Raw genomic sequence first — 23,508 nt, forward strand, 5'->3', positions numbered from 1 at the left:
ACAGAGGAATCTTCTACAATGAAAAGTTTTTCTGGAGGTATTCATGTATATACTATAGTTACTGGCATAAAATATAAAGCCGGGGCACAATAAAGGTTTTGGAGAAACTGGTACTCCTCAAAATAGCATATGACCAATGCAGTTTTTATTAAAGGCACTTTCTGTGACCCTACTATTGAACATTCTGCTAAAAAAAAAAAACCCTTCAAATTAAAGAACTTAACCATTTATTTGGAAAACATGGCTACCTTACTATTTTCTGAAACCCAAAGCCAGGATGATGATACATTTATAGCAGTAGTCTTATTAAAAGATTTTATCATGGGGGTGGGGTGGGGGACAAAACCCAGCATTTGTTTCCTGATTTTTTCTTCTCTAACTTAAAGCAGGCAGTACCTTAAAACAGAGTCATTCAGTTACTGCTCAGGTAACTGTTAACAGCGACTCAGCCTTTGGGGGCTTCTAAACCAAGGATTGACAATCTTTTTTTTTTTGGCCCTGCCTTTACACCATTAGCAACAACAGCGTACCACCATAAAAATCTCTTATTACCTCAGCCAAAATTATTGATCTTTAAAGCCGCAGGCTTGGTGTAATTTTTATCATTTGGACCAGTTTTTTTATCTCAAACAATTTTGGATTTATTGATTTGAAGGATATAGTGTTCAAAATGAGCTTGTATATTGTAATCTCTAAATGATTTCTGAAAACAATGTATTTAGTAGATTTCTGTGTGTGATGACACAGCAAGTCACTTGAATAGAACCTCACCACACTTTTGGTTAGATATTCCACAACAAATATCCAAGCTAAAATCAATTGCTTTGGGGATCCTAAATATACTTAAAATTACAGATCTGTATGAAAACGCAAGACAGTTATTAATTAATAAAGAACATTTCTGTGGCTCGTTCATGATATCTCTTGTATCCCAGATTCCGAGATTGGAAATGTTACTTAAGCTAGTACTTTTACTGTAGTAAAACAGTAACTCCTTTAGATTTTTAATTTAGATTTTGTGTACTTCCAGAAACGACTGAAAGCAGCTACTATTAAAGTTGGTATAAGAAAGGTTATTTCAAATGTTGGAGGATACAGAACATCTTCAAGTATTTAGCTTAACAAAACAAAATGAAATTTTACCAAACATAAAAATATTCACTCATGACATAGCAGCAAGTCTTGTCAGAACGTTCTCTCTTTGTTTTCTTACCTGCCAAAGATTCTCTCATTTTTAGTGTGTGAGATATATTTTGGGGAAGATACTAAAAGCAACTTAAATGATTAAACAAACTTCTCCAGGCAAAATTGCTTAACAAACAAAATTACTGTCTACCTAATAGGGGTTTATGTTTAACTGGAAAGGGCACTACAAATAATCTTTGTATACTTGAGTTTTTCCTTTAGGCCTTTTTATTTTTTGGAAAAATAATCACCTCTTATAAAGATGAAAGGCACAGAACTAAACTCTTGTCTTTTATTGTATTTGTGCTATTATGAAATATTACAGCTTACATTTTAGCAAGAAGGTACTGGGAAGGTTATTAATCGATAATGAATACCTTAGATACATTAATGCTGTTAAAAGGCACGACAGACACTCCAGCTTTTAAACGCATACATTCCCAAACACTGCTAATTTACGAGGAATGAGGAGGTGGTCCCACACACAGTGAACCCCTTTCTCCAACAGTGTACATTAGTCACACCGAGAAGAACCTTAAGGTTTTACCAACCTCCCTTAACCTAATTATCTTAATCTGAGACTCATTACTTGATGTGGCCAAAAAAATCCTCCTGCTGCAATTTTGGTCCAGTTCTTTCGCGTATTTATGATACTCAAGTTCTTTTACACCAAAGTCAGGAGTAAGGTAGACCGACATACATGTCCTCCAAAATGTCCGCAGAAACGTTCAAAGCTATCACAAGGCCAGCTGGAGGGCGAGCCAATGATTTAAGGAACACCCGAAGAGGCTGCTAGTTCGCGTAAGAATCCAAGCGTCAGCTTTCCAACCGTCAGAAGGGCGTTCATGAGGGCAGGGAGGCTTTTTAAACCCAGTTCAGTCCCCCTCCCTGGGCTGTAAGAAAACACCCACTAGATGAAACTAGGCGGGGGAGGAGCGCCGCAGCCAGCTGCTGGGAGCGCGCTCTGCAGGGAGGCCGTTTCCCTGAGTCACCGAGGCGGCGGGAGGCTGGGCCCATCTGCCCACGCTACGTCCTCTTCCTAAAGGAGTCAGTTTAGATAGGCAGGGCCCACAGGGAAAGGGAGCAGCACCACCATTCCTCCAGGCGGCCCAACAGACACCGCATTCCCAGGAGACTCCACATTTCCCTAGAACTCGTCCTGAATTCCGAGAGCAACCAGCCGACCTTCCCAACCAGCATCACGTGCGCCCGGAAGTACGTGGGTGGGACCTAAAGCGCCAACGGAAGTGACGTCGTCCGCCCCTAGTCGCATGATGTGGCAAAATGCAAAAAAAAAGGGGGGGAGGAGGGAGGGAAAAGCAGGAGACTAGGAAAAGTGATGAGTCCAAAAAAGTAGTCCCTCCGCTGCCTCCTGTTACCCTCTTGTCGCAGCAATAAGCGAAGTCTCGAACGCACTGCGTCCCGGATTCTTGCGCCCGTTGCACCGCGGCGCTCCGTGGAGGGGTACATAAGACGGAGGGCGTGAGGTGACCTGGGCGGAGTTCTGTCTCCGGGATCCCTCCGCAGGGCTCAGCCGTTTCCGGAGTCTGCGCTGCGCCCGGTTCCGCCATTGCGGCTCTCCCGGACCCTGGAGCCTCCGCCCCCGACCCGAGCTCTTTCGTCTGCCTGCCAGTTTCCTGCGTCCCCGGAGAGTATCTTGCTGAGCCCAGCCTACCCCCTCCCCTTTCTCCTCCTCTCCCTTGGAGAGCCCGGGCAGCCACTGCCCCGCAGCCCCAGTGACAGGAGACCATACCCCCGACAGCGCCATGGCCCAGATTCTGCCAATTCGTTTTCAGGAGCATCTCCAGGTGCGGCTCGGCCGGGGCTGGTGAGGGCTGTGGAGAGGGTGGTGAGAAGGAAAAAGCTGGAGTCTGGGCCCAAGCAGAAAGCAGGATCGGAGGTGGGGGGGCGGTGTTGGTGTCTGGGGTAGATGGAGGATGGGGGCGCTGTCTTGGAAAGAAAGGGTTAAATTGTGTGAGGTTTGGATGGAAAGGGTGAGAGTCGGGGTGCGAAGGACAGCGAGGCCAGTCCTGGGTTCGAGGGCCTTTATATCTTCGCTTCCTGGGTGGCAAGAACTGCGCATACTAACAACACCCCCCCTCCCAATTTTATTCAGTTCATTCATTTGGGTAGGCTGGGGGTGGAGGGGGGAGAATTCTCCCGCGTTTCTTCCGGAGCGAGGATCTCCTCGCCTAGGCCAGTGGAGGGCTGTCACCTCCCATTGCTTTTCTCTTCCTTTTTCCCCCTCGTGCCTGCACCCAGGAGTTGTGGGGCGGGTGGTTGGGGAGGAGCAACCTTTTTTCTTCCTCCCTTTGCGGCTCTCAACTGGGAAAGACACCTTCCCCGGGGGGTGGGGGAGACGGCGGTGCTCGCCTCTTGCCTTCACCGAGGCAGCAGGGACAGAAGGTCACTGAAGGAACCGAATGAGGATAAAATGGGGAACGTATTTCTCAGGGCCGTATCAGTCTCAGAGTGTGTGGGGTCAAGGTCCCTAGGGGAACTCGCCTTTTTTTCCTTTTCTTGATTTCTCTGAGATAGTGTGCCTCTTATCCCCACTTTGGTTCTAGACGGTAGGAAAGAGTTATTCAGAGGTAATGTTGGAGTCTGCTGGAGTTTAGCAGGTAGTTGTGGGGGTGAGTACCTCCCTCCCTCACGATTGCGTGGAATTGAACCAAGCCCTGTGGAAAGAGCACACCTACTCTGAGATATGCAATGTTATCTCGCCTGCAATTGGTTTCCTTTTAGTAGGTTCTAGAATTCTTCCCCATGGTGCATTATCCTGTAGGCAACATACTGTCTTATCTGGCAGCATGCCCATAGAGGGCCCAGGCAGGTATTCGTTGGAGGGCTTGATGAATTAAACCTTTTCTGAGCTTCTGAGTTTCCTGGTTCACCAATCCTGGTTTCACTTTGGCTGAAATAATTTATTCATGTTAATTTTCTTTCTTCCCAAATATCCCTTAAAGAGGCCTGCCTCAGCTCTATCTTCTGAAGGGCTAATTTCTTGATAAAAGATACCATGGCTTGACATGACACTAATATTAGTGACCTTTCGGACACTTTACCACCGAAGGCCAATTTTATTTACTTTCTCCCATTGGTATTATGTACATAAAGGATTCTTGTTAATAAAAAGGTTTCATATTCAGGATATCAGTAACATAATTTCATATTTCTTTACAGATATTATGATCTTTGCTTAAATCAGCAAGAAATTCTTTTAAGTCTTGAAATGTAATGAATATATTTAATTTTTTTTTAATTTATTGATTTTAGAGAGAGAAACATTGATTGTTATTCCACTTATTTATGCATTCATTGGTTGATTTTTGAATTTTTTTCTTTTTTTTTTTTTGGTACATGCCCCTAGCAGGAACCAAACCCAGGCCTCTCAGGTCCGCAGGCTGACGCTCCAACCGCTGAGCCAAACCAGCCAGGGCTCATTGGTTGATTTTTGTATGTGCCCTGCCTGGGGATCAAACCTGCAACCTTGGTATATCGGGCAGCGCTCTAACCAACTGAGCAGCCCAGCCAGAACAATAATCTTTACTCAAAAAATGAGTTAAGCAGTGCACTTTCTTAAGTCATCTGTGGTTGTCAGCTCATTCATCTGAAGTAATGGAATATTATTTTACAATAAGTTAAAAACATTAAGTGACAGAATGGACACAGGGAAACTGTATGTTCAATCTAACATCTGATGCATAATCTTTCTGCAGACCAATATTTGTAAGATCACACACAGAGAAGCAGGTACAATTACTGTTTATAAAGTGGAGGAATAGCCCACTAGTAAATCTCATTTTTTTTTCTTTTTTAAAAATAATGTTATTGACTTTTAGAGAGAGAGAGAGAGGAAAGGAAAAGGAGAGAGCCAGCGAAACATCCATGTGAGAACACATCAGTCGGCTGCCTCCTTCACGCGCCATGACTGGGAATTGAACTGGCAACCCTTTGGTGTGCAGGATGATGCCCAGTGGCTGAGTCAAACAAATCTCATTTCTTCACTAGTGGTGGTTTGGGCAATAGTTTTTAATTTCTATTAATGAGGTAATAAGAATTGTTAAGTAATCCCAAAGATTGGAATCCAACCTTGTCACTAATTGAAGACAGATTTAATATGGGTGTGTTTTCTAAGGGATTCAGAATGTATGCAAGTATTTGAGTGAAGCCATTTCCTTTTCAAATAATTTGAAGATTTGAATGTAAAGTAGCTTTTCAATTACATTTGAATTCAGTCATCCATTTTTTTGGAGTATTATTCCATGCCTAAACTTAAGCTTGCTATTTTGACTGTATGCTTCAGCTGATAATAATTGTGAAAAGCCCCAGTTGCCAGCCTCTTCCAGGAAGGATATCTATCTCCTGACTTCTCATTTTTATCTCTTCCCTTTTTAAAAATTAATGAGGATTATTTTAATTGGCATTTTAGGTCTTTGACATCTGAGTCCCTACCAGTTTACTAAGTAGCAAAAAACACTATGAAATACTTAGGATAAAAATTAGGAATAGGAATTGAGGAACTTGAATGTAGAGTTAGCTTTTGAAAGTTTCAAAAAATGAACTGGAAATGAATTTATTTTTATAATATGTAACTACCTTGGCCAGCTGAAGGATCTGTCATTAGGGATCTGTCATTAGGGTTTGGAACTATATAGCAAATGAATGTTAATATTTTAAGTTATGAAGGTTTTTTCCTTTCTTTTTTAGGATATTTTGGCTGATAGCAGTCAATTGATGAATGCCTAGTTGAGGAAGGAAGACATGGTTAGAGTTGCAGATTTGGGGTGGGGGTGGGGGAGGATCCTAAGCTGTACATGTAAAATTTGCCTCCACTTCTCAATTCTTGGCACTTTAAGTATGTTTATGCCAATTGACACATTACCACTGTGTCCCAGGTTCCTTGGTCTGCAATGAAAAATCTCCCAACCCTGTTCTTTCCCTTTAATCCATAAATGCAGACCTGGACTATGTTGTGAGTTGAATGGTAGGGGTTCTTGCTATGGTTGTTTTGGTTTTCAAAGAAAAAATGCTAAGTATTGCTAGGGTATGCTATATGCTTAACTGTTCTGCCCAAAAGAGGCAGCTGCCTGGAATTATGCTGCATTCTACCCTGAGAATAGCTTCCAGCTCTAAGATGTATCATGTTTTTTAGAATTTTCCTAATGGTCAATTTACTCAGCTTGAAGTAGTATGGCTAATTCTAGTGACTGTGCTTTCACTCTCTAGGAAATAATTTAAGACATGGAAGTGTGTGTGTGTGTGTGTGTGTGTGTGTGTGTAGAACCACAGTCATTTTCATTTTAGTGTGCAGAAAACTACATGATTTCAGGAACCTCAACCCATGTTACCTGAATTATATTTCAAAAGATGTTTTTTTTTCTGTCACTGTTACTGATGTGGTTTTTGCTTTTTGAGAGATACTCTCCAACAGAACTTTCTTCCCATGATGAAAATCTGTACTAGCTACACAGGGCTGTTGAGCACTTGAAATGTGGTTAGTATGACTGAGGAACTAGTTTTATTTTTATTTTAAATGAATTTAAATGTAAATAGCCACATGAGGCTATTGACTATGACATTGGACTGCACAATTATAGGCCATACTGATGTGCTTTGTGAGAGTAAAGATTTATCTTACCACTCATATTTATTTGTTGAGAACATTTTGTTAGCTAAAATTAAAACATTGTTTGAAAGTGTTAGTTGAATACTGTCTCTTGGGGAAGTGGTGTTGATGAACAATGACTAATGAATGGAGGCAGCAGCAGACTTCTTGTGAGAGCCTCTTGTATCCTATGAACATGGCTGGGTGCTTTCAGTACTTCACTTAATCCCTAGACATCCTTAAACAGTTGAAGAAAGTGAGACTCAAACACAGTGTCAACCTAGGTCTCTGACACAGACTCTTTCAAAGAAGTAGAGTGGTTGGCCTCAAGAGAAGTTACACAGCTCTGGCTATAATTAGAGTTATTAGAGCATTCTCCCCATATGCCAAGGTTGCAGGTAGACCCCTGGTCAGGGCACATAAGTGGAACAACAAATCCGTTTCTATCTCTATCTCTCATCCTCTAAAAATCAGCAAGTTTTTGTTTTTGTTTTTGTTTTTGTTTTTGTTTTTTTAAGAGAGAGAAGTGATGCAGTGTCCTGGTATGCTTTTTTGGTTGTTGGACTTTGCTCCAAGAAATGATTTCTTTACTGGTTTAACATGTGTTTAATAATGTAGTATAATAGACAGATTAGGGATTTGGGGGTTGTCAGGACCAGTGCTGTCCAATAGAAAAGTAATAAGAACCATATATGTAATTCTGCTTTTTCTAGTGGCCATATGAAAATAAACAGGTGAAATTTATTTTGGTATTTTTATGTAACTCAGTATACCCAAAATGTTACAATTTTTAATCTGTAATCAGTATAAAATTTTCAAATGAGATATTTTACATTCCTTTTTGGGGGTGTACTGAAATTTCAAAATCTGATGTTTTACATTTACAGCACATCCCAATTCATGCTCTGTTTTTATTGGAAATATTTGATCTGTATTAGCTTTTATAAAATTTACAGTTGGAAGAGCGGATTTGGATACCTAGATTATTTCAAGCATACTTACATTTTCCACAAATAGCCTGTCATTAGTAACTTAATTTTTTTTTTTTAGCTCCTCACTCGAGGATATTTTTCCATTTATCTTTAGATAGAGTAGGAGAGAGGGAGAAAGAGAAAGGGGGAGAGAAAGATCTATGTGAGAGACACATCAATTGGTTGCCTCCTGCACAACCCTGACCAGGGCCAGGGACCGAACCACAACTGAGGTACGTGCCCTTGATCAGAATCGAACCTGCAACTCTTTGGTCCTCAGGCTGACGCTCTAACTGCTGAACCAAACCGACCAGGGTGTAACTATTTAAATTTAAAAATAAATTCAGTCACAGTAACTACATTTCAATGCTCTGTATCACATATGGCTTGTGAAATGTAGTTGGAGAACGCAGGTTAAGACTGACCTCTTGCTGCTGCTGCTTTGTAAAATAGGCATAAGTGCCTCACAAAGTCACTGTGAAGGTCTGAGATCTTGAATCTTGGTGTAGCACTTTCAGAGCATTGAATGTTAGATAATTTGTGTCCAGTACATTTTTTTCAGGTATCTTTGAACCAATGACACAATGTTTAATTTGCATACCTAGATTTTTATGGTTCATAAATATTTGGTATCCACCTAAGATTTGAGTATTTATCACATAGCAGCAATTGTGTTAGCCTGAGGAAAACATGGTGAACAAAACTGACTGCAGTTCGTATTCATGCTTGCATTGATTAGTTTACAAAGATTGTCCACACAATTGGCAGCCATGGATGTTATTAAATGTTTGATATTGTGTGGAATTTAATGCAAATATTAATGATACAAAATAGATCGTGCTCAGAGACTGTGCCCAAAAGAAAGAATTTTAAGTCTTTTATTATGACCACTCATTGTGTACCACTGGTATTTTTTCAAGTAGTGTTCCTTGGTCAAATACTTGAGAGACCTAATCATATCTGATAAAATACCCACGTGGAATGCAAGTCAAGACCTTTGTGTTGTTTTATATGTCCTTCTCTAAGGTAGTAGTATTGAAGTAAATGTTCTCACTTAGATGGAAAAGAGTTCATTGCTGATAGATCTTTTAGTTTTGTATATTAGAATGAGACTATTTCTCTAATTGATTTACATACATGCCACGCTAAAGCTACTTTATGAAATCAATTTGTAAATCATGGCAAAGTTTACTGCTCTAGGTATCTTTTCTCCCCCCTCTTTTGGCCACATGCCTGTGGCTAATGCTCTTAACTCAATGGGATGGCAGGAGGTTTGGAGCTGAATGTATTATGCAAAACCCATCTGTCAGACTTGGATTTTTGTGTCTCTTTTGTATTATGAAAGATAAAATTTAAGATATTTTATCCTAGTTTTAGAGGGTATAACTGTCCATCAAATCTTAAGTGCTCTGAAGTCTATAAAATAAAAATAAATAGCTATTTGAGCACCTACTGTGTGCCAAGAACTCTACTAAACACTTTATGTTCATGATCTCATTTTATTAGCAAGATAGTCCCTTCGGGTAGGTAGGGTTAGACTTATTTCACAGACGGGAACAAGTTCATAGTAGTTACCTAGTAGAGTCACACAGTTAATGAGTGGATGGTCAGACTAATACGTGCTCTTCTTTCAGTGTGGCACATTGCCTCATTTGGTGAGTGATCTGAATAATTTAAACTGCAAAATATATGACAGTTTATATGTATACTGTGGTGTTCTTTGATGTACACATTCTATTAGTAGTTTGTTTTTAGGTTGGTAGTTTTTATATTTGAGAACTAGGGGCCAGTGAACGCACATTTGATTTTTCTATGCCTTAAACAGTTATTTAGGTGATGTTTTTATAGGGTTTTATACAAGTTTCTAATAGAAAATTGTGTGGAATGATTGGATCGTATTAACTTGTAACCAGAATTATCAAATCACTCTCATAAGACTGAACTTCTTAAACTTCTATAGACGTTTCCTTGATGACAAGAGGGTGAACATGTTCCAATCTGAAGCCACTTGTGAAAGCAGGAAACTTCTGCTTTCTGTTTTACTAAATTATGCATTATTTTTTATATACTAATGTAAAGTTGAGTAGAGCTGTAGAAAGATGATTGTGCTTCGGGAGGAGGAAAGTGTGAGTAGGACATGCTTGCTCAGTTTATAACTAGCATAACCACAGAGGAGAAAATGATTACGAACTTGTGCTTGGGAAGGAGAACTTCCAAGTAATATTAGTACTTCCTGTTCTGAATAACTGGGTAAATAAGGATATTTCTTTAAGTCCTAGTTAAGTAAAGCAGATTTTAAAGCTTATTTCTGAAAGGATAGAAAATGAGTCCATTAAAACCATTTCATCATATTAAAACATTTAAATTCTGTAGTGTGTTATTGTGGAAAATATATCAAATATTTAATTCAAGCTATGTCTTTTGAGCTTTTCTCAACTACCTCATTTATTAAATTAAAATAAAACTTTGTGTGCTGGATGGGAGTCTCTTCATCCATTTGAGTTGAACATATGTGCCATGCTAAAGGAACAAAACCACCATCTACCTAGTTACGGAAGTCAATATCTTGAACTTATACCAGACTCTTCCCTCCTCATTTCCTATTTCTAGTCCATTTCTGGAGTCATAGGGAAGAACTCTCAGTGATACACACTGAGGTCCTGGGCATTGCAGGGTTTTGTTGTTGTTGTTGTTTTTTAATCCTCACCCAAGTACATTTTTCCATTTTTGTTCAGATTGAGTGGGAGGAAGAGAGAGAGAGAGAGAGAGAGAGAAACATGGACGTGAAAGGAACACATCGAGTGGCTACCACCTGCACCACCCGCACCACCCGCACGACCCAACCAGAGCAGGGGACAAACTGCGGGAACTGAGCCTGGGTCTCTGGTCTGCTGAGCCAAACCAGCCAGACCGGCATTGCAGTTTTTGATGACCCCATCAATTGAAATTGTGGGGATCTTAGTAGATGAAAAATAGAAATTGGGTTGAGAGTTGCTTTTGTCTATTTCTGACTAGCTGCTCATCTAAGAGGGCTTAAAGCCTGGCTGGTATGGCTCAGTGGTTGAGCATCGACCCATGCACCAAGAGGTTGACGGTTCGATTCCAGTCAGGGTATATGCCCAGGTTGTGGGCCCAGTCCCCAGTGGGGGGCGTGCAGGAGGCAGCCAGTTGATGTTCTCTGTCATCGATGGCTCTGGCTGGGTAGCTTAGTTGGTTAGAGCGTCGTCCCCATACACCAAAGGTTGTGGGTTTAATCTCTGGTCAGGGCACATACAAGAATCAACCAGTGAATGCATACATAAGTAGAGCAGCAAATCAGTGTTTCTCTTTCTTCCCCTTCCTCTCTCTCTAAATTAAAAAAATTTTCAGTTGAAAAGAGTCAACCAATGAATGTGTGAGTGGAACAACAAATCAGTGTTTCTCTCTGTTTCTTCCCCCCTCTCTCTCTAAAAATCAATTTAAAAAACCCCCAAATCACCAAAGTGGACAGAGTAAAGCCAGAGACTATTCATATACCCTCACCTTGGCAAAGAGCTGAATATTCCTCAAAAAGCAATCCCTTAGGGGTATGTTCCTAGAGATCATAATCCATACAAGTGAAAACAACTCTCATATATGCAAATAGAAATTCGAGGCATGTAAAAACATTCCAGTGATTGTGTCATAATGGATTTTAAAAAATGTTTGATGGAGTAGAGATGACTTTTCAGTGCTCATGAAGGCACTGATGTAAAAAATGTTTATGAAGAGTTTAAATAAAATGGTTTCTGAAATGTGAAGAGAAAAATAATTCCAAGTTAAATATTTCATAATTCTAAATATCTGTATAACTAAGTCAGATGATTACTTGAATTATATATTAAGCATGTATAATTTCTAGGAGTTTATACTCTACTAGGACCAAAAGCCTTTTTAAATTGAGGTAAAATTCACATGACTTAAAATGAATAATTTTAGCCCTGCCCGGTTTGGCTCAGTGGTTAGAGCGTCGGCCTGCAGTCCAGAGACCTGGGTTCAGTTTCCGCTAAAGGCACGTACCTCGGTTGCAGTTTGTGTCCGGCCCTGGTTGGGTTGTGCGGGTGGCAACCACTTGATGTGTCCCTTTCACGTCGATGTTTTTTTTTTCTCTCTCTCTCCCTCCCACTCTATCTGAACAAAAAATGGAAAAATATCCTCGGGTGAGGATTAAAAAAAAAAAAATTAACCATTTTAAAGTGAACAAATTAGGGATATTTCGTACATTCACAGTGTTGTACAGCCGTCACCTGTATCTAGTTCCAAAATGTTTTCACCTCCCCAGAAGACCCTATATCCATTAAGCAGTCTTTCCTTTTTTTATCCTCACCTGAGGAAATTTTTCCATTGACTCCCCCATCCACCAGGTAGAGTGGGAGGGAGGAGGAAAGAGAGAGAGAGAAAGACATATTGATGTGAGAGAGACACATCGATTGGTTGCCTTCTGCACAACACCCACCAGGGCCAGGGATCAAACCGCAACTAAGGTACGTTCGCTTGACTGGCATTAAACCCACCACCCGTGACTCTTTGGTCTGAGGGCTTAAGCTCTAACCAAGGGCTGAGGCTCTAACCGCTGAGCAAAACCGGCCAGGGCCATTAAGCAGTCTTTCCTTCTCACTCCTCCTGTCCCCTGAAAGCCACTAATGTGCTTTCTGTCTCTGTGGATTTACTTGTTCCTATAAATGAAATCATACAATATGTATCTAACTTCTGTCACTAGGGATAATGTTTGAGGTTCATCAATGTCGGACTGTGTACCAATACTTCATTCCTTTATGGCTGAGTAGTACTTCTTTGAATGGATATACCACAATTTATTTGTTATTTCATCAGTTGGTAGATACTTGGGTCTTTTCCACCTATTGGTTATTATGAATAGTACTGCTATGAACATGAATGTACAAGTTTTCGTTTGAATACCTGTTTTTCAGTTCTTTTGGATATATACGTAGGAGTGGAATTCCTGGATCATGTGGTAATTGTATGTTTTAACTTTTTGAGGGATTGGCCAACTGTGTTTCATAGCAGCTGCACCGTTTATATCTCCATCAGCAGTTTATGAGAGTTCCAGTTATTTTCGCATTCTCTCCAACACTTGTCAATAGTTTTTTTTCTTTCTTTCTGGGGAATAGACTACTTGGGAAATGAATACCCTATTTGGGCATATACAGTATTTTTAGTTCTACATGTTCTCTCCCAAGCTTTGTAGCCCTGCCTTTCTTTACATTGTGTGCTCTGCTTCAGATTGAATTTCCATTTCTTTGGAGGTACCACACATATCTCTACATACATCTGGGCTAAGCATGGGTCCCTGTAACCTCATGGCCCTGTTGTTATTGCTGCATACCTGTTATGCAATGAGTAGAAGAGATCATATCATTTACTGTAGATTTCTCTGTATTAGTATAGTGTCTAGCATACAGTGGCTGTCCAGTAATTGTTTAAATGTGTGATTAGAAAAAGTGCTTCAGAACTAGGAAGAGAATGGAGGAAATACCTTAAAGGTTTCTTTCTACCAGAACCAGGAAAAATCTTTAGAGAACTGTTAGCATCATCTGTGACATGCAAAAAACCACTGGATATAATACAAGCAGAAAAACCCATGGATAGAAATAACAGAACATGTACAGAAACAGTTGATCCTGAAGGCAATTAGTAGAATTGCCCTTGTGGAAATCTGCAGTGTGAAAGATTAACTTGATTTTTCTTTTTTAAGATTTTAAATTTAGATGGAAATTACAGAATTAAATACAAATGGAGGTGTGGCATAATAGGTTATAAAAACCAAAATAATTGGAGTGGGTGCTCTTTTCAGACAATGGAAGAAAACTTTCCTGATATGAAAGAGGGAAGGTTAAAGGGTTTGGTGTTTGAGACAGGCCAGGGGAATGAATTAAAGAAAAAATTTACAGGCATCCAGGGCACACCCTTTCTGTGATCAAAAAAGCAAACCAATCTTAGTTTTTAACACTGAATTTCACACAGTGAAACAGTAGAGGGTTTTGAGATGATGGAAAGTTGTTTTTTTTCTTTTTTCTTTTTAGAGGATGAGCTACAAATTGTGCCCTCAAATACCTCTGAGCCTAAAACCTGTTTTTCACCCTATAGGTTGTTAACCTAAGTAGTAATGACAAACTTATAGTTTAACACAAAGTAAACAAAGAAGACATTTAACATAAAACTTGTACTTCAGTAACAGGTTATAAAATACTGAATTGATAGTTAGTTGCCAAATAATGCTCATTAGTGTTAATAGAAAATAAAACAGTCATTTAATCATTTTAATGTTGTTTTGAACTCCCTGAATTGGTTAATATTAAATGATTTTGATAAGTGTTTATTGTTGAATGTCATTTCATTCACTCAATTGAAGTTGAATTTTTTGGCATTTAGGTTCACAAGGAAATATTGCAGTGACTCAAATGTAAAATAAAATAGTTCTGGTCTTGTAACTTGGAGCACCTGGGATCTGATCATGCTTTAAATGATTGAACCAACTAGAAAAGTGCGCAACACAGTGTAATGTCTAATTTCCTAGCAGATTTGTCATTACAGGGTAGAAAAATTCTTGAGTATCAGTGATGAGGTTGAGCTGAATCACTGGGCTCCCACTTGAAATAATGTTTTATGAAGTTGTTGGGAGGTTGTGTCACAGAATGAAGTTTCTTTGGGACCTTTACATTTTTAACAGTAAGGAAACTGACCAGATGTTTTGGTTATTCATACCAGAATACCAAGCCCTTGTTATCTGACCAGGACATTCAGACCATCCTTTAAAGATCTTTGTGTTAGGTCAGTACTAAGTATTTATTCTAATCTTGAACCCTCAAAGTAAGCCTCATTCTGGTTCTTTGAAAGGAACGTTTGGGTAAACTCTGCCCCAAACCCCCATCCCCTACTGTGAACACACAGACACACCTATAATCACATAGCTTTGGTAGCATGCAGGTGCTATGCACCAGCTGAATGCCATTTATACAGGAAAGGGTATTATCTTGGAAAGTCATACTGTATCTGTAAGATTTGGGGCATAAAAACTTCCCTGTCCCTTGCAGCTTGGCTAAAATTAATATATATTTTGTCTACTTATGAATTAATATTTTTAAAGACTGAATCAGATTTAAAGTTTTTAAATTTTCTAGTCAATACTAGGCTACAAGTAGGAAAAATTCTCCTTGAGTTTTCTGATAGTTTACCAAAGCTATTAGTCTTCAGTTCCTGTCTCCAACTGTGGTTCTTCCTGAATATATTACTTAACAGTTTGACCCTGGTGGGGTAGATCAGTTGGTTAGAGCTACAAATTGTGCCCTCAAATCCCTCTGAGCCTAAAATCTGTCCTGATATGTCAAGGATGCGGGTTCTTATCCCCAGTCAGGGCACATACAAGAACCAACCAATGAATGCATAAATAAATGGAACAACAAATCAGCATTTCTCTCTTTCTCTCCTTTCTTCTCTTTCTTTAAAATCAATAATAATAGTAACAATAAAAAGAATAAAACAGCCCTGGCCAGTTTGGCTCAGTGGTTAGAGCGTCAGCCTGCGGTCCAGAAAGACCTGGGTTCGGTTCCTGCTAAGGGCATGTACCTCGGTTGTAGTTTGTCCCCGGCCCTGGTTGGTCATGCGGATGGCAGCCACTCCATGTGTCCCTTTCACGTCAATGTTTCTCTCTCTCTCTCTCTTCCTCTCTTTCCCTCCCACTCTATCTGAACAAGAAATTGAAAAATGTCCTCCGGTGAGGATAAAAAAAAAAAAAAAGAATAAAACAATTTAGAGTAAGTGACCAGAGTCAGGAATTCTCCCAAGAAACAGTAATAGCCTCAGAGGCTAACAGGGAATATAAGCAAATCTATAGGATTAAAGGCATTTTTATTTGTTACTTGAAATGTGGAGCACACAGAAAACAATGGCTGGTATCCTGTGGATAGAAGAACTAAAGGAATGCTGCATTTTCAGCATTTTTCTTTATTTCCTGTAGAAGACAGCAACTGCAGTTTTTATGTGACATTCTGCTAGTTTCCTGGAAGGGCTTAATGAAGTAGCTTCTGTCAGCATATTTTTTCACTGTGATTGATACTAGTTAAGGTACAGGATGTTTGGAACTTGTAAAAGAAATAATGCTGAGTGAAATACCTGGGATAAGAAATTAACCAAATCTTCAGGCCCTTAACTTAAAAATATCTGTACTGAGTGACATCAAAGTATCAGCAGGTCTCGCTAAAATTGTTGACTTCTTAACTTTGTAGTGGTAACACCTATCAAGTCTTTATCAAGATACAAGATTCATTTACATACGTAAAAGAAATAGGACTGTACGTAGAGCATTTACAGGATAGCTTCATCTGAAATAAAGTAGCTCATACATACTTCCTTTTCATCCTAACCTCAGATGAAAGAAGGAGGAAGGATCTGTAAAGTGTAAAGCCAAGCACTAATTGTGAAACATAAGTTCTTAGTAATGCTGGCATAAACACAAGTTTTAATGTATTTTGATTTTCAGCTGATACAGCTGGTATATGAGTTCTGTTCTGCGTTTACCAGTCATTCATTAGGAGGCAAACTGCCCAGATATGCTTATAAAAAAGCCTGTTTCCCATGAGTGTTCCTATCTCATCAAATGTAAGACCTATTGGTTGAAATTAGTAGGCTTAAAGAAAACCTCTCACTCCTTTAATTATGTGATGTTTGTAGGCATAAACACAATTGTGATTGATTGCTGAGACAGACTTTGTGCTAACGGAGATTCTTGTCTTTAGTCAAAGAATTGGGCATTGAAAAATACTGTGGTTATACTTGGTTGGATTGTCTTATGCTAGCATTTTCTGCACTTTTAATAAATGTATATAGTATTTGGATTAGATAATACTCATAGTTCAGTACTTTTAACATTATTTTCATAATTTGATCACTAATATATTCTAATGTTCTGACTCACCATCTCTAGGTTTCCTGATTCCTTGATGTATGAACATTTTTCTAGCTGTCTTTAATAACATGTTTTGAACAAAGCAGATTGGCCTGCCCAATGACTGTATATTGTTAGAAGCATGACATCAGAGCCAACCTGTTTTAGAAAAAGGTTATGTCATGACACCATAGTCCCAGAGCTAGATGACTGTAAAAGGACAGAAATCCCTAAAATAGAGAGTCTTAAAATAGAGAGTCCTTCTGTGCCCCCCCCCCCAACTGTTCTAAGTGTTTGCTGTATGTTTAGTCACTTTGTTGCAGCACCTAGGCATTCCTTGGTCCTCCTCAAGCAAGGATGGATGCCTTCTCTTTTGTGTTTGCCATATTGACAATCAAATCAAGTAAGTATAGCTTCAGAATCAAGACAGGAAAGACAAAGCTTAATGTGTTAAAAACTGATGAGCATTTAACTTAGATTTCTGAATATAATATTGCTGAATGTAAAATAAATTTTTTAATCATATTTCTTTGATCTTAATACAGTCTCTCTCTTTTTTTTAATCATTATCTGAGGATATTTTTCTGTTTGTGTTCATATAGAGTGGGAGAGAGGGAGAAAGAGAGAGAGGAGACATTGATGTGAGAGAGAGACACATCAGACTGGTGGCCTCCCACATGGCCCTGACCAACTGAGGTACATGCCCTTGACTGCAACTGAACCCACGACTCATTGGTCTGTGGGCCGAGGCTCCAACTGCTGAGCCAAACTGGCCAGGGCTATATAGTCTCTTTCATACTAACCATTTTTTGAAATAGGGGATTCATCTTACAGTTAGTTGTATACTCTTTCCCCAAAAGCTTTATGATATTGATGAACATTTTAGAAATTGAGGCAGTTTACCAAGCACAGAATCAGGCCTCTCTTTTTCTCATGTCCTTTGAAGAAATTGCATCTTAACTACACCTGCACATTCTCAGTCTGGCTCAGTTCCTGGACCTCTGACATTTGAATATTTAGTGATTTATTGAGAGTAAAGAGGCACCCATACTGAGGAGTTTCTCCTTGGGCTCTTTTGCTAGCACTGAACTTTGACACACAAATACACACACACACGGCTCTTTTGCTAGCACTGAACTTTGACACACACACATAAACACACCCCGTCCACATTCCCCGCTCCCCCCAAGCCTCTACAAATATCTGGACTCTGAAACCTGAAAGTTCTGCTTTTTTCTGTTTCTTCTTGGCTTGTCTGAAATTCTTGTATAAGATGAGTGTGTCTCTATACCAACTGTTCTTTATATTTTTCCAGAGTTTAATGTTAAAGTTTTTCTTTTCTCATTGTTGGACTCTCAAGAAAAGCTCCTGAAAACAGGGCTCTCTAATCGAATTGTGCACTGATGGAAATGTTCTATATTCTGTGCTTTCCAGTATGGTAGTCATATGTGGCTGCTGAGTACTTGAAATGTGACCAGTGTGACTGAGGGACTGAATTTAAATTTTATTAACAAAATTAAATACCTGCATATAACCTCTGGCTGCCATGTTGGACAGAGTAGCAAACCTTTCCATCCAGATTGGGCAGATATCCAGTGTATACAGCTCCTTTATAGAGCTTGAGTTATTTCATTCTGTGACTGATTTTCATGTTTACCTTTTAAAGTTGTAGTCTTCTTTCCTGCCCTACAGGTAAGTTGCCTGATAGAAGTCTACTCCTTCCAATTTAAATTTCAAGTTCTGTAACCTATAGAAAAGTAGAGATTACTCTCTTTTTAAAAACTTTAAAAAGAAATTTACAAGCTTTCATAAAACTGAGGAGAATCATGTACCCAATCATCTAGAATTTTAATACTATTTTTGCTATATTTGCTTTTGTTGTTTTACTTAAATATTTAAAAGAAATTCAGGCTATCATGACATTTCACCTCTAAATACTCCAGCATGCATCTTTAGAAAATAAGGAAAAATTTTTATAATCATGGAATCATTATAGCCTCCTAATATACCTAATATAACAATCTCTCAATATCAAAAAATCAGTCCAAATTCAGATTTGTCTGATTATCTCCAAATATTACTGGTTTGTTTAAATCCGGATCTAAGCAAGATCTGCATGTTGCTTTTAATTGCATCTCTTAAAATTCTTTTAAAATACATTTTTTTACTGAGTTCGAGATTTATAGGAAAGTTAGAAAGGTGCAAAGAATTCCCATATACACCCTTACCTAGATTCTTTAGTTCTCAACATTGTTTTTACTATATCTGATTTATCTGTCCTCTTTTGTCTCTGTACATATTATTTTACTAAACTGTTTGAAAGTAATTTGTAGATGTAATACCTCTTTACCACTACATGCTCTATTATGTATTTAGTAAGAATAACAAAATTTGTCTTATATAGACACTAAAATGATCAAACAGGAAATTGACTTTTACAGAATACTGTTATCAAATTCAGGTTTAATTCAGATTTCATCACTTGTTCTGATGATGTTCTCTTATTTAAATTTAATGTTATTTTAGAGAGAGAGAGAAACAAAAACAATGCTTTGTTTCCCACTTATTTATGCATTCATGGCTTGATTCTTGTGTGTGCTCTGACTGGGGATCGAACCTCCAACCTTGGCATATCTGAGCTACCTGGCCAAGGCTGGGAATGTTCTTATGTGTAAGAAGATTCTGGCTTTAATAACCTTAGTTAGGCTTATTAAAGAGCATAGATGGAAGAGGTTTTCATTCTTTAAGCAAGTTCTTTCATTTGAGGAGCTTAAAAGTTTAGTTGGATAAACTGACGTGGAAGTGTGGACCATGGGCAGATTAGGAATCATTGAGATGCTTTGCTTTTGGAAAGGTGTGGTACAGGAATGAGAGAGTCTTTGAACCAGGTGGCTTTAACTCTTCTGCACATTGAGGAGAGAAATGCTGTGCCTGCTTTCCATTTTTCCTTCTGTTTCTCTTTAGGGTAAAGAGAATTTTTGATGATACTGGCTGTGTGCCATCTGTTTGTATTAGTGTTCTCAGCTCGCTCACTCAGCATACTGTTGAAGACATGTTTGTCAGGTTTGTTAGAAAGCCTTAGCAATACCATTATGTCCATGATGCCCCTAAAAATAGGAATTAAAATAGGGTTACTTAGGATTAATGTGTTACATGGTTCCATGTTACATGGTATGGAAAATTCTGGTTTCTACCTAACTTTAGTTAGGTAAATTAAAGGGCAGAATTGGAAGTTTTTAAGTATAATTTCCTTTTGTCAAAATAAAGGGCATTTCTGTATCTGAGTTAAGCACTCAGAGACCACTTATCTATTATCAGTAGTCAAGAGAAATTCACACCCAAAGTTTAACCAACGTTTAGGACACCTGAATTAAGCAGATAATAAAATGAAAATATAGCCCGGCCTGTGTGGCTCAGTGGACTGAGAGGTCCTGGTTTGATTCCTGATCAGGGCACATACCCAGGTTTCGGGCTCAGTCCCCAGTAGGGGACATGCAGGAGGCAGCCAATGATATTTCCATCTCACTCTCCCTTCTCTCTCTAAAAAATAAATAAAAACATTTTAAATAAATAAAATGAAGATACAAAAGAAACTAACCTTGAGCTGTGTTGTATGTGATAATAGTATCTATTGAGCCTTTACTATGTGTCAAGCATTGTTCTGAGCACTTCACATTAAATCCTCACAACTCTGGGATAGGTACTGTCATTTCAGATGTTTCAGATGAGGAAACAGGTCCACAGAGATAACTGATTTGCCTATGCTCTATTACATGGCAAAACGGACTAAACCCAGACCTTTGGGCTCTTTTTTTTTTTTTTTTAAGAGAGAGAAGAAGGGAGAAGGGTAGAGAACTAGAAACATCAATGAGAGAGAACATCGATTGGCCACCTCTTGCATGCCCCCCACTGGGGATTCGACCCACAACCTGGGCATGTGCCCTGACTAGGACTCGAACCAGCGACCTCTTGGTGCATGGATCAGCGCTCAACCACTGAGCCACACTGGCCAGGCCAGAACTTTTGGTTCTTATGCAGTCCACAGAACCAGCTAATAATTCTGGATGGCACTTGTATTTTATAATCAAAAGTTATACAGTAATTGTTTACTTGAATGAAGAACTTTCTTTGTTGTCTAGATTATGTGGAATCTGAAATAATATCTCTCACTAATATCTAAGACTGTAGTTAGTGTCTTACTTTTATCCCCAGGCATGCTAATCTAAATTGGGGTGAGGAAGGGAGAAGAGGAAAAAGGAAACACTTTTATATCATTTATAACCATAACTGTAGGGCACTTCAGAGTTTTGGGTTGGCAGATTAACAGTAAATCTGTTACTTGCTTTTTGGAATCTAAACTAGACATTAAGTGTTCAGCCCTAAAGTTGTGCCCACTTGTAGGCCAGTGTCAAAATCTAGTCTGGAAACCAAATGGGTTAACAGTGTTTGGGTGGTTTTCTTTAACAAGAGAGCAGATAATAATTTGTATAATTTTGTGTATGTGCCATTAGTGTTATTTTTTAAAGGAAGGATGGAAATATGCATAGGTTGTCTACTAGATGGAATTGCTGGGATGGGGAGGTACTACTGAAAACGTGGAGTTGGGTGACTTTTCATAGTATATACTCTTTTGAATAGTTTGAATACTTTGCTGTATACATAAAATAACAAAAAATAAGTAACCACTTTTTTTGGACTTAAATTTACTGACTTATAGTCTTATATCAGCTAAATACAAGTTCTTTAAAGTTAAAACAGTTTTTATCATAGAAACGTCCAACCATATCACAAGAGTATTCCCAGCATCAGCAAAGGGAACATTTACCAATTGAGAGGATATAAAATGTGGCTATATTTGGATATTATTGTATTCTTTGAAAATATCTGCAGGTTTGGAAACTGTTAATATCCTCTGAATTTATTAGTGGTCTGATCCACAGTCTGTAATTCATTTTCTGTGATAAATAGCTCCTATATCATCATATTTCATAACTGACTAAATATATTTTATGGTTAGCATGTGCTGTTTTGAAAACAAATTTTATTTAAAACAGTTATATTGCATTTTGAAAGTTTTGATCTAGCCCTGGCCGGTTTTGCTCAGTGGTTAGAGCATCGGCCTGTGGTCCGTAGAGACCCGGGTTCAGTTCCCACTAAGGGCACATACCTCGGTTGCAGTTTGTCCCCGGCCCTGGTTGGATGTGTGGGTGGCAACCACTCGATGTGTCCCTTTCACGTCGATGTTTCTCTCTCTCTCTCTCTCTGTTCCCCTCTCTCCCTCCCACTCTACCTGAACAAAAGATGGAAAAATGTCCTCGGGTGAGGATGATTAAAAAAAAAAAAAAAAAAAGTTTTGATCTATATAAATATTACTAGACATAGTTATCTAGCATAATAAGCCTTTTATATGATCCTTTTTTTTTTAATCTTAAAAAAAAATTTTTTTTTTCTCTATCAGTTTTAGAGAGAGAGAGGAAGGGAGAGGGAGATAAAAACATCCATGAGAGAGAACATTGATTGTCCACCTCCTGCACGCCCCCCACTGGGGATTTAGCCCACAACCTCTGTACGTGCCCTGACTGGGAATCGAACCGGCGACCTCTTGGTGCATGGGTCTACGTTCAGCCACTGAGCCACACTGGCTGGCTTTAAATACTTTTTCAAATATGTTTTTATTTTTTTTTATCCTCACCCGAGGACATTTTTCCATATTTTGTTTAGAAAGAGTAGGAGAGGGAGGGAGGGAGGGAGAGAGGGAGGGAGAGAGAGAGAAACATTCACGTGAAATGGACACGTGCGAGTGGTTGCCACCCGCAGGACTCAACCAGGGCTGGGGACAAACTGCAACCGAGGTACGTGCCCTTTAACGGGAACCGAACCCCGGGTCTTTCTGGACCGCCAATGCTCTAACCACTGAGCAAAATTGGCCAGGGCTTGTTTTGTTTTGTTTTTTTTTAGAGAGAGAGAAACATCGATGTGAGAGAAACATCAATCAACTGCCTCCTACACGCCCCCCTCTGGGGCCTGAAACCTGCACAAGTGCTCCCACTGGGAATCGAACCACGATCTCTCAGTCCAGGGGATGATGCTCAATCCACTGAGCCATACTGGCTGGGCCATATGGAGTATTTTTAACAGTACTAGTCCATTCTTGATAGAGAAGATAAAAAATATATATGCAAAGCTTTCTTGATAGAATGTGTTTGAGAAAAGACTGTAACAATTAACATGGATTGTAAGCAGTGTGGGAACCCCACCCATTTTTAACCAATTCTTTGCTTTTTCTGCGAATAAAACATCTCTGAGGCTGAGGGTCAGTGCTAACTGCTGACAACATGCTTTTTGTAGTGCATTTATCTGGAAATAGGAAACATGGGTTTCTCAACTTTCCTTTTTTCCCTCCACTTTACTAATAGTGTTTTCTTTTTTCTTAGCATTGTCTTGCACCTGTCTCTGAAGTGGAGGGGTAAAAGGAATCTATTAGAATAATTCATGGGTTCAGTTAGCAGTGTTTGTGGTTTGCGTCCTTGTTTTACTTTTAATATTTGACTAACACTATTTTGTTCTTTTTTTGTTATTGTTAATCCTCACTCGAGGATATTTTTCCACCGATTCTCAGAGTGAAAGGGAGGGAAGGAGAGAGAGAGAAGCATCAATGTGAGAGAGACACCATTGACTGATTGCCTCCTGCATGACCCAGACTGGGGCTGGGAATCATACCTGCAACCCAGGTACATGCCCTTTACCAGGAATCGGACCTGAGACCCTTCAGTCTTTGGGCCAATGCTCCAATTGCTGAGCCAAACTGGCCAGGGCACTTC

The 23,508-nt window shown here is 39.2% G+C and overlaps 1 protein-coding gene across 3 annotated transcripts in view; it reads left to right on the plus strand.

The window, feature by feature from the left end:
• The first annotated feature begins 2,715 nt into the window (after positions 1-2,715).
• CLTC (clathrin heavy chain) overlaps positions 2,716-23,508 on the plus strand; it is a 66,465-nt gene continuing 45,672 nt past the window's right edge. For 2 of the 3 annotated variants that reach the window (XM_036269948.1, XM_036269949.1), the window contains exon 1: positions 2,716-2,993. In XM_036269948.1, the coding sequence (XP_036125841.1) occupies positions 2,952-2,993 (42 nt within the window). In that variant the 5' untranslated portion in view covers positions 2,716-2,951. Of the gene's footprint in view, positions 2,994-14,549; positions 14,575-23,508 lie in introns of those variants that run through there. The other variant, XM_036269950.1, reaches the window with a different exon arrangement.

Source organism: Molossus molossus, unplaced genomic scaffold (assembly GCF_014108415.1).
Source record: "Molossus molossus isolate mMolMol1 unplaced genomic scaffold, mMolMol1.p scaffold_m16_p_19, whole genome shotgun sequence".
In the NCBI taxonomy this organism is placed as follows: Eukaryota; Metazoa; Chordata; class Mammalia; order Chiroptera; family Molossidae; genus Molossus; species Molossus molossus.